The 11,300-nt window shown below is 56.7% G+C and overlaps 1 protein-coding gene across 1 annotated transcript; it reads right to left on the reverse strand.

Annotated features, from left to right (window-relative positions):
* Positions 1-6,549: 6,549 nt before the first annotated feature.
* OST4 (oligosaccharyltransferase complex subunit 4, non-catalytic) lies at positions 6,550-10,659 on the reverse strand. The gene is made up of 3 exons (XM_066589138.1): positions 10,586-10,659; positions 10,396-10,514; positions 6,550-6,713 (listed from the first exon to the last, which is right to left on the reverse strand). Exon 2 carries the CDS (start codon positions 10,511-10,513, stop codon positions 10,400-10,402), a length of 114 nt encoding a protein of 37 aa, XP_066445235.1. The 5' UTR covers position 10,514; positions 10,586-10,659; the 3' UTR covers positions 6,550-6,713; positions 10,396-10,399.
* Between the last annotated feature and the right edge of the window lie 641 nt (positions 10,660-11,300).

Raw genomic sequence — 11,300 nt, forward strand, 5'->3', positions numbered from 1 at the left:
CATCGCCAGCGGCCAGACTAAACCTGGATTCGTTGCTGAAGACAACCCGGTTCCACTCTGCAGCGTCCAATTTAGTCATCCACGACATCACCGCAAACGGAGGCGACGGTGGGGGGGGTCAGAGGCCGTACATGTAATAGAGGCGACAGTGGGTGTCAGAGGCCGTACATGCAATGGGGGCGACAGTGGGTGTCAGAGGCCGTACATGTAATGGGGGCGACAGTGGGTGTCAGAGGCCGTACATGTAATGGGGGCTGTGAGACACAATGTCCTTCAGCCAAGTGCCTGGAAGTGGTTCCGACAGGCACAAGGTGTAATGATGGCGCCCACTGCTAGCACCCACCACCTGCAATCGGCGCTGGTTGTGGCTGTTAACCCCTAAATGCTGTCATTTCTGAGATCACAAGGTGCTGTTTGGATGCCATGGCAGCCAGTGGCCTTTGAAGGCTGCCTGTCAGACAGCAGTGTGATCGCAAGTTTAAAGGGGTTGTCCCGCGGCAGCAAGAGTCTATACACTTCTTTGGCCATATTAATGCACTTTGTAATGTACATTGTGCATTAATTATGAGCCATACAGAAGTTATAAGAAGTTTTTCACTTACCTGCTCCGTTGCTAGCGTCCTCGTCTCCATGGTTGCCGTCTAATTTTCGCCGTCTAATGGCCAAATTAGACGCGCTTGCGCAGTCCGGGTCTTCTTATCTTCTCAATGGGGCTCCGTGTAGCTCCGCCCTGTCACGTGCCGATTCCAGCCAATCAGGAGGCTGGAATCGGCAATGGACCGCACAGAAGCCCTGCGGTCCACCGAGGGAGAAGATGCCGGCGGCCATCTTCAGCCGGTAAGTAAGAAGTCACCGGAGCGCGGGGATTCAGGTAAGCGCTGTGCGGATTTTTCTTTAGGTCCCTGCATCGGGGTTGTCTCGCGCCGAACGGGGGGGGGGGGGGGGGGGGGGTTGAGAAAAGAAAAACCCGTTTCGGCGCGGGACAACCCCTTTAAGTCCCTTGTGGGGGACTATAAAACACAATGTAAAGAGGAGTTAGAATTTTTTTTATTAGAGGGGTCATCTGAGTTGAGCGAATCCCCTGTCACCGGGTCCCACATTCATGATAATAAAGAGATCAGGGGTTACCCCCCCCCCCCCACCCCCCCACCAGGGTCGTCCTCCCTGTGATGTCACTCTGCACGCTGAGTCCGTCTACAACCAAACTGCAGCAGCCAAGGACCGCGCTCTGCGCCCACTAGGCTGATCTTCTGCTGTGGAAAATCTGCACTATGTTCAGCTTCTTGTGAAGTACCCGAAGGATAGAATGGCGCCGTCCTGTGGGGATGTACCGCTCTGCTGGTGACCCCATGATCAGGGCAGTGATGTGAGGGGTGGAGGTCCTATGCCCCATTCTAGTGTTAGATGGCCTGCGTTGGAAATACTCCACATCTTCCCCTCTCTGCAGGGAGGTAACCCACATGTGTGAAGCAGGGCTGTGGAGTTCATAAGCCAGACCTCTGACCCCGCGACTTTCCAGACTCTGACTCCTTCATATATGACTTTTTCATGGTTTTTTTTAACCACTTCAGCACCAGAGATTTCCTGCTTTATTTTGGTTTTTTTTGGATCCTCTCCTTCCAAAAGCCATCACTTTATAATTTTTCCACTGAGGTATTTTGTGGGAAGAGTTGGATTGTGTAACGGTACCTTATAATGAACGGAAAAAACTTTAAGTGGGGAGTAATTACAAAAAAAATGCAACTGCGCCATCTGTGGTAGTTTTCAGCGGCGCGGCGTAGTCTAAAGTATGGCAAGCCCTTCACAGTATAGACGAAAAAGACAAAGACAACACTAAATGATGAAGCACATAGAAAAGTCATTGTGAGTCCCACGGGGTTATTAGCCTGGTATTCTCAGAGGTGCTTATTAACGAGAGCGTGTATACATAGATAATGTGCGTGCGTGGCGGTCAGAAGGTTCCTGATGAAGTACCAGTGTGGCAGCGAAACGCGTTGAACCATAGACCTTTAATTAACAAAACACCTGATTAGAATCTACAAGGTCTTGATGACACGCGGGCACGGTCTCCTTATTCTATGTGCTATATCATCTATAAACTCTTCTTCTGTTGGTACTGTTGTATTATGTCTCCTCTGGAAGTAAGGGGTGGAGACATAATTGTGTTGGGTTGACATGCAGGTGACGCCCCAGCTTGTGATTGGCTGTCCCCGCTGCCCTGCTATCTCTGAGTCTCTGCTCTCATGTGGAGGAGTGCAGACCCTGCTGCTGTCCCCGCTGCCAACTCCGGGTCCTGGATCTCATGGCCGGCCGGACCCCGCTATTGGTGCAGTGAAAAACCGTTAGATTTCCACGGGAAAAGCGCTGCTTCAAACCCCATGGTACTTAGCCGCCGGTTTGCCAGTGCAGACGGCGCCCCCATAGCGGAGAGCGTGGCCGGAACGGAAGAAGAAAAAATTGACATGCCGCGGTGGGGGAATCTGTGCCGCACCAGCTCGATGGATTGGCCGGCTCGTGTGGACAAGATTCTTCACAAATGTCGTCCACATGCCCGGCCAATCCCGCGATTAGAGGCGGATTTGTCGCAGTGACATTCCAGACGGACTTTCCGTGTGAATCCCCCCCCGTGTGATCCCGGCCGTAGGATTCATGCTGGTTTCTCGACTCGCAGGAGTTTAACTTGCAGGATTCCTATTTTTTGTGCATTTTAGGAAGTTTACCTCAGAATGTCTTGTTTCCTCTTCTCCGGCCGGACGGTGAGGGTCAGTGCTTACAGCTGCCCAGTCAGCCACATCACGGCGCCATTTACAGGGATGACAAATGGAGCGATGTTAACCCTTTTGAGGGTTGAGTTGTTTTTAGTATCATTTTGGGGTGCATTCATCTTTTTTTGTACCCCTCAGTCACGCTTCTAAAATTCAGTCTTATTATATTGTGATATTTTAATAGTTCTAAGTTTTAGAACAAAAGGGCAAAAGATTGTTTATTATTTTAACAGTTTTTTAATTGACTCTTTTTTCCACATTCAGTGCCCCCGGGGGGTCTTCACCTTGGAATCATTTGATACTTTTACTACATACCGCAGTACTTCAGTGTTGCAGTATATAGTGTTTTTTAATGTTGCCAATGGAGTCCTATGAGAGGCATCGATGCATGGCAGCCCTGGGCGCCTTCACTCAACTCTGGGCTACCACGCTAGCCCCACCCCATAATCCCGTTGGAGGGGGTGTGCCGATGTCCCCCCATCTACTGACTAAGGATGTGGTTAACTCTGACTGTGGCACCTAAACAGTTAACTATGACCCAGGCCGTTACCGGCCGCCGTACGGCTGCCTTCACACGGGGCAGGTTTGCCTCAGAAATTCGCCGTGGAAAATCCTCTTGTGATCGCTTCTCCCGGGATTGGCCAGCCGTGTGGATGAGGTTGCTGAGGAATCTCGTCTACACGGGACGGCGAATCCGTCAGGTCAAAGCCGGCCGGCCGGCCACGGCCTGTCCATATATATATATATTTTTTCTTAATTACGCTGTGGCTGCGCTCTCCTCTAGGGGAGCACTGACTGCAGAGGAAGAGCGAGCGGCCGGGCCGCTTCACAATCCGCAGCTCAGTGCCACAGGTTGTGAAGCAGCACTTTTCACAAGATTTCCGCCGGGCATCCGGCATGTGAGAACCCAGCCTTAGACCTAGGTAAGGGCCCGGGCATGGAGCAGAGGCGGCTCCAGCCACAGGTGTGATGCGGTTATAATGGGCCACAAGTCTTACCTCGCATGCAGAATACTTGGCCAGGGTGGACCACACATGTAAGCGCAGCAGGTTTTTATGCCACATGTGAACCAACCCCTACAGGCATATATGAAACGGCTCGCATTTCAGCATCTTGTTAGAGCCCATGGGCTAGCGGGGCTACAGACCACACCCTTGGGACTAGCATCCTAGGGCTGGTTCCTACAACCAGTCTGGATGCTGTGAATGGTAGAATGGAGCCTTGGGCTGGGCATGCACTGCTGACGCTGAGAACCAAGAACCATTCTTTCCACCCGCTCCCCATAGACATGCATACGGGGCATGGCTGAGCCTCTATTGGTTCTCTGTGGGGAGAGGGGAACAAGTTGCCACCAGCTGCCTCTGCCTGGCGCCAGTCTCCTGAGGCAACAAACTCGGTTTGCTTCAGAGAAGGGTCAGGAGTCTCAGGACCCCCTCATACACGTCAGATGGTCAGCCAGGCCTGCTGCCATTGGCGCGTTCCACGAAGGTGTATGGCCTGCTGTAGGCCTGCATCTAGGGACCACACTGAATATCTTGTGTTTAACTGGGTCGGCCGTAAGTTTACATCCTCTTGTAGGAACGTCTTCCCACCTCGGACGTACATGATGTCCTACACATGCGGCACCCCTCACAGCGGGAGTCGGCTGCCACAGCAGAAAGCTCAGAGTACGGATCCCTGCTGTTAACCCCATGCATGCCGTGATGTATGTCAAACGTGGCCTGAAAAGGGTTGACAGAGGGCGGGAGCTCCCTTTGTGATATTGGCATTCTGCCAGGTAAGCGCCAGCCAAAGAGCACCCAGGTCTGCTCTGACTAAGCTTATACAGGGCACTGTATTATCAGTCTGATCATAGCATTGCCGGTTCAAGTCCCCTACAGCGACAAGAATATAATAAAACAAAAAAAAAAACACCTTTTTTGCACACTTTCCTAACGACCCGGACAATAATTCAAACACCCGTTTTAGCCCACGTGGCAAACACTATCAAAAATAACCTCAATGCTGGTTTCATTTTGCTTTCCAAAAAGCCACAATAAATGTGAAGAACAGCGCTCCCCCTACTGGTGGCAGTGAAAGCTACAGCTCGTTATGCCAACACCAAATAATAAAGGGATCGATTTGGACATTGGAGATAAAAAATATCTTTGGGTCAAAATTGGCCGATCACTAAGGGGTTAAGAAGCCTGTGAGGTGGTACCGCCCACATATGTTTATGTTCAGCCAATCCAGCAAGCTGATTGGTGAATAGTGCTGAAGTGGGGCTGACAATAAATATATGCAGCCTTCACCCCTAACATAGGGCCTCATTCCGATGGGGGGTCCGGAGCGCCGTGCGGGGGGCAGGGGCCATTACCCCAGGATATGAAGATTCCCATAGTCACGTCCACTGACCATGTTTAACCCATTAGTGATGGCCACTGTGCAGCAGTCATTAATACGCTTTATACCTACCTACTTTTTAAGGCAGTGGCCTGGTGGGCTGGTGACAGCCAGGAGCTGAGAAACCTCCCAGCCTGCCACAAGCAGTAACAACTGCAGCCTATCAGCAGGTGACGGGGGCGGCAGCATACAGGCTGACGGCAGTCACCGGACTCAGCACTACCCCCTACAGTACAAGAATGCTCACACCGGGATGTGGGGCAAGCAGGAGATGAAGCCCCAAATTAACAGGCTCCCTCTCATAAAGTTACTGGGGTGGGAGGAGCTTCAGATATCACTAATTAGGGGCAAGAGCCAAGACCTCACACTTGTAGTGGGAAGACCCCTTGAACACATTAACCCCTAGCCCCCGCATAGAGAACTGGCTGTTCAGTAGGGATCCAACTGGTGGGACTGCACAACCAATCCCAAGAAGGCTGCCAACAGCGGATGGGTATGTGCACCTCCATGGCACTGACTGCCAGGTGCAAGCACTACACCATCTCTAGTGGCCCAAATGGATGGCAGAGAGGTGGGCATGCATGGCAACAGCCACCCACCCCGCAGGAGCAGCATTCTCAGGACTGGAAGGAGTCCTACTGCTCAGACCCCACTCGATCAGCACATGATGGAACTTACTGTACTGGAAAACCCCTTTAACCCTTCAATAGCAGAGGAATGTAGCTCTTTAAGAGTTGGCCAAGATTGGAAAAACATGGCTGATTTTTTTTTTTCCAAACATAGCGCCACTCCTGTCCTTGTGGTTGTGTGTGGTATTGCAGCTCCACTCCATTGAAGCAGAAACCCCTTTAGCACGCGGCCCTTTTTTTCTCTCACAAATTTCAAAATGTTCTCTTCGTTCTCCGTCCCTGGCTGGGGGTCGCTGCTGTTTGCGCGGCGAGTTGTGTTCTTCGGTGGTTCTAGGTAATCTACCAGATGATAGACTGAAAAACCTTTACAGATGTCTAATTGGAGTGAAATGGGGGGAAAAAAAAAAAACACCATTCCACCATCAGTGCAACAAAGAGGACATCATGTGACTCGGCGGGTCAACGGAAGAACATTGGGAGCCGCGCCTGCAGTTACAAGCGCCAGCCACCACACAGAGGTCGGCGCAGACACTTCCGTTCCGACCTCTGTATTTGCTGCGCTCACTCAGCTGGTCCGTCGGGGTCCGGTCTTCTTTCTGCATCCGTTCCTCCCCGATCTCTGCTTGCCATCATTCATACAGTCTGTTCTGGCTCATTACTGCTAGATGAACCCCATCAGATCGAGGAGGAGCTGCAGTGCTTTGTGTTCTCCAGCTGGTGGCGCCGACCCCATCACCTCCCACTAAACCATAAAACACACAGTGATGGCGGCCGCGGCTTCACGGACTCAACGCCCGGACTTTATTCATCCACAGTCGTATGAAAACATCAAACCTAGAAAATATCTGTACATTACAGAGGGGGATGTCGTGTCATGGGGGGAGGGGCGGGGCCTCCAGCGCCAAGTGGGGGCGGGGACTCCAGCGGGACATCAAACCTGAGGAGAGAAGACAAGGAGATGTTAAGAGGTGATGAACTCCCCCAGCACTGCCCCCTGGAGGCCATGTATAAGAGCCGCCATCTACACAACCTTTACACATAAGTGGTGCGTAGATCATGTGTCCGGCGCCATAAGGGTTAATCGGGGCCACTTCCTCCAGGACGGTTATAGCCGCGGGGGCCGTTCCCATAACTCCCATTAACCCCTTCCTGACGCGCCTCATTCTGCCCATAAAGCATTGACGGTTTTTGGGGGATTCTCATCCTCACCTTTGTATCTTCCCGCGGCCGAGACATATTGGATACATGTAACGTGTTGTAGAACTTGGTTGCCTCTTTTTGCAGTGTTAAAGGGGTTGTCCCGCGCCGAAACGGGGTTTTTTTTTTTCAATAGCCCCCCCGTTCGGCGTGAGACAACCACCGATGCAGGGATAAAAAAAAAAAACGGGTAGTACTTACTGTAGATTTTTGGGGCATGAACGGCTAATTTTTAAAATCATGAATAGTTTACTTTTGGGAGGAGAAAAGGATGAAAAAACAAACATATTATTCCTGTTGCTTCACTAGTGGAAGAGGATCAGGAGGGGCACCGAGGAGCACCACTACTGTGAGGGAGGGGGGGGGGGGCACCACTACTGTGAGGGAGGGGGGGGGGCACCACTACTGTGAGGGAGGGGGGGGGGGCACCACTACTGTGAGGGAGGGGGGGGGGGCACCACTACTGTGAGGGAGGGGGGGGGGGGGGCACCACTACTGTGAGGGAGGGGGGGGGGGGCACCACTACTGTGAGGGGGGGGGGGCACCACTACTGTGAGGGGGGGGGGGGGCACCACTACTGTGAGGGGGGGGGGGCACCACTACTGTGAGGGGGGGGGGGGCACCACTACTGTGAGGGGGGGGGGGCACCACTACTGTGAGGGAGGGAGGGGGGGCACCACTACTGTGAGGGAGGGGGGGGGGCACCACTACTGTGAGGGAGGGGGGGGGGCACCACTACTGTGAGGGAGGGGGGGGGGGCACCACTACTGTGAGGGAGGGGGGGGGGGCACCACTACTGTGAGGGAGGGGGGGGGGGCACCACTACTGTGAGGGAGGGGGGGGGGCACCACTACTGTGAGGGAGGGGGGGGGGGCACCACTACTGTGAGGGAGGGGGGGGGGCACCACTACTGTGAGGGAGGGGGGGGGGCACCACTACTGTGAGGGAGGGGGGGGGGCACCACTACTGTGAGGGAGGGGGGGGGGGCACCACTACTGTGAGGGAGGGGGGGGGGCACCACTACTGTGAGGGAGGGGGGGGGGCACCACTACTGTGAGGGAGGGGGGGGGCACCACTACTGTGAGGGAGGGGGGGGGGCACCACTACTGTGAGGGAGGGGGGGGGGCACCACTACTGTGAGGGAGGGGGGGGGCACCACTACTGTGAGGGAGGGAGGGAGGGGGGGGGCACCGAGGGACACCACTACTGTGAGGGAGGGGGGGGGGGGCACCGAGGGGCACCACTACTGTGAGGGAGGGAGGGGGGGGGGGCACCGAGGGGCACCACTACTGTGAGGGAGGGAGGGGGGGGGGCACCGAGGGGCACCACTACTGTGAGGGAGGGAGGGGGGGGGGGGCACCGAGGGACACCACTACTGTGAGGGAGGGGGGGGGCACCACTACTGTGAGGGAGGGGGGGGGGCACCGAGGGACACCACTACTGTGAGGGAGGGGGGGGGGGCACCGAGGGACACCACTACTGTGAGGGAGGGGGGGGGGCACCGAGGGGCACCACTACTGTGAGGGAGGGAGGGGGGGGGGCACCACTACTGTGTGAGGGAGGGAGGGGGGGGGGGCACCGAGGGACACCACTACTGTGAGGGAGGGGGGGGGGGCACCGAGGGGCACCACTACTGTGAGGGAGGGGGGGGGGGCACCGAGGGGCACCACTACTGTGAGGGAGGGGGGGGGGGCACCGAGGAGCACCACTACTGTGAGGGAGGGGGGGGGGCACCGAGGAGCACCACTACTGTGAGGGAGGGGGGGGGGGGCACCGAGGAGCACCACTACTGTGAGGGAGGGGGGGCACCGAGGGGCACCACTACTGTGAGGGAGGGGGGGGGGCACCGAGGGGCACCACTACTGTGAGGGAGGGAGGGGGGGGGGCACCACTACTGTGAGGGAGGGAGGGGGGGGGGGCACCGAGGGGCACCACTACTGTGAGGGAGGGGGGGGGGGCACCGAGGAGCACCACTACTGTGAGGGAGGGGGGGGGCACCGAGGAGCACCACTACTGTGAGGGAGGGGGGGGGGCACCACTACTGTGAGGGAGGGAGGGGGGGGGCACCGAGGGACACCACTACTGTGAGGGAGGGGGGGGGCACCACTACTGTGAGGGAGGGAGGGGGGGGGGGGCACCGAGGGACACCACTACTGTGAGGGAGGGGGGGGGGGCACCGAGGAGCACCACTACTGTGAGGGAGGGGGGGGGGGCACCGAGGAGCACCACTACTGTGAGGGAGGGGGGGGGGGCACCGAGGGGCACCACTACTGTGAGGGAGGGGGGGGGGGGCACCGAGGGGCACCACTACTGTGAGGGAGGGGGGGGGGGGGCACCGAGGGGCACCACTACTGTGAGGGAGGGGGGGGGGGGCACCGAGGGGCACCACTACTGTGAGGGAGGGGGGGGGGGCACCGAGGGGCACCACTACTGTGAGGGAGGGGGGGGGGCACCGAGGGGCACAGTCACTGTGAGGGAGGGGGGGGGGGCACCGAGGGGCAAAGTCACTGTGAGGGAGGGGGGGGCACCGAGGGACACAGTCACTGTGAGGGAGGGGGGGGGGCACCGAGGGGCACCAATACTGTGAGGGAGGGGGGGGGGCACCGAGGGGCACAGTCACTGTGAGGGGGGGGGGGGGGGGCACCGAGGGGCACCAATACTGTGAGGGAGGGGGGGGGGCACCGAGGGGCACAGTCACTGTGAGGGGGGGGGGGGGCACCGAGGGGCACCAATACTGTGAGGGAGGGGGGGGCACCGAGGGGCACCACTACTGTGAGGGAGGGGGGGGTCACCATTACTGACTTCACATTGTTCTCTCCTGCTCTGATACTACACTGTAATACTTCAGTACTGCGATGTGTGATCGCTCCCCCTAGTGACCCCCGGTGATTACCCTGCAGCGCGCTGCCCTCTGGGACCCCGTTATATGCTGTGATCCACATCAGCTGCGGTATGGAAGGGGTTAACAGCGGGAGGCCGCCTATCAGTCACAGCTGCTCCATCCGTGGGACATAAACTGAACCGCTTCCCAGGACGCAAGATTACATCCAGGGGAGGGAAGGGGTTAATATCAGTGGGACTTACAGAAACCGCACAGCAGAACCGCACTCGGCCCCTCACTAGCCGCTGCGCACCCCATGATGCCCCACTGCAAGGGCCACCCCCCTCACCGCCTCAATCCCAGCAACACCCCCATGGGGGCCCCCCTGTAACGGCCACCCCTCCCTCACCGCCTCAATCCCAGCAACACCCCCATGGGGACCCCCCTGTAAGGGCCACCCCTCCCCCACTCACCGCCTCACTCCCAGCAACACCCCCATGGGGGCCCCCCTGTAAGGGCCACCCTTCCCCCACTCACCGCCTCACTCCCAGCGACACCCCCATGGGGGCCCCCCTGTAAGGGCCACCCCTCCCCCACTCACCGCCTCACTCCAGCTTCTTGGGATTATTGACTGCGACGTAATGATAGAGAACGACCAGCAGGAAGAGCGACACCCCCAGCATGTTGGCGAAGATGGCCAGCTGCACGTCCGTGATCATCCTGTAGGGGGAGACAGAGACTAGTCACATACAGCGCGGAGTACACCGGAGCCGCCCGTCACACGCCGGTACCTGTCAGTGCGGTCGCTGCTGCTCCCCGGGCTCTGGACACGTCACACAACTACTTCCGCTTCCGGCCACTTCCCGGATATTAGCAATTTACGCTTAGGTTAAGCAGCGCTGCTGATTAGAGCCACCTGATTGACTCTTCGGCACCACGTGACTACACAGCGTGCACGCGGATTGCCTTCAGCAGCCGTGCGCTACACACTACAGTTAGGCAGCACGGGGTTAGGGTTTAGGGTTTAGGGTTAGGTTTAAGGTTAGGGTTGGGGTTAGGGTTTGGGGTTTAGGGTTAGGTTTGGAGTTAGGGTTCAGGGTTAGGTTTAGGGTTAGGTTTAGGTTTAGGTTAAGGGTTTAGGGTTAGGGTTCAGGATTAGGTTTAGGGTTAGGTTTAGGGTTTAGGGTTGGGGTTAGGGTTAGCTTTAGGTAATCCTAACCCTAAACCTAACCCTAACCCTAAACCTAACCCTGAACCCTAACCCCAAACCTAACCCTAACCCTAAACCCTAACCCTAAACCCTAACCCCAACCCTAACCCTTAACCCTAACCCTAAACCTAACCCTAAACCTAACCCTAACCCTAAACCCTAAACCTAACCCTAACCCTAACCCCAACCCTAAACCTAAACCTAAACCCTAAACCTAAACCTAAACCCTAACCCCGTGCTGCTTAACTGTAGTGTGTAGTGCACATCTGCTGAAGGCAATCCGCGTGCACGCTGTG

The sequence above is a fragment of the Eleutherodactylus coqui genome, chromosome 1 (assembly GCF_035609145.1).
Source record: "Eleutherodactylus coqui strain aEleCoq1 chromosome 1, aEleCoq1.hap1, whole genome shotgun sequence".
NCBI classification, from domain to species: domain Eukaryota; kingdom Metazoa; phylum Chordata; class Amphibia; order Anura; family Eleutherodactylidae; genus Eleutherodactylus; species Eleutherodactylus coqui.

Coding starts and splice junctions, on each gene's coding strand:
- OST4 (XM_066589138.1), bottom strand. CDS start 10,513: ATGATCACGGACGTGCAGCTGGCCATCTTCGCCAACATGCTGGGGGTG.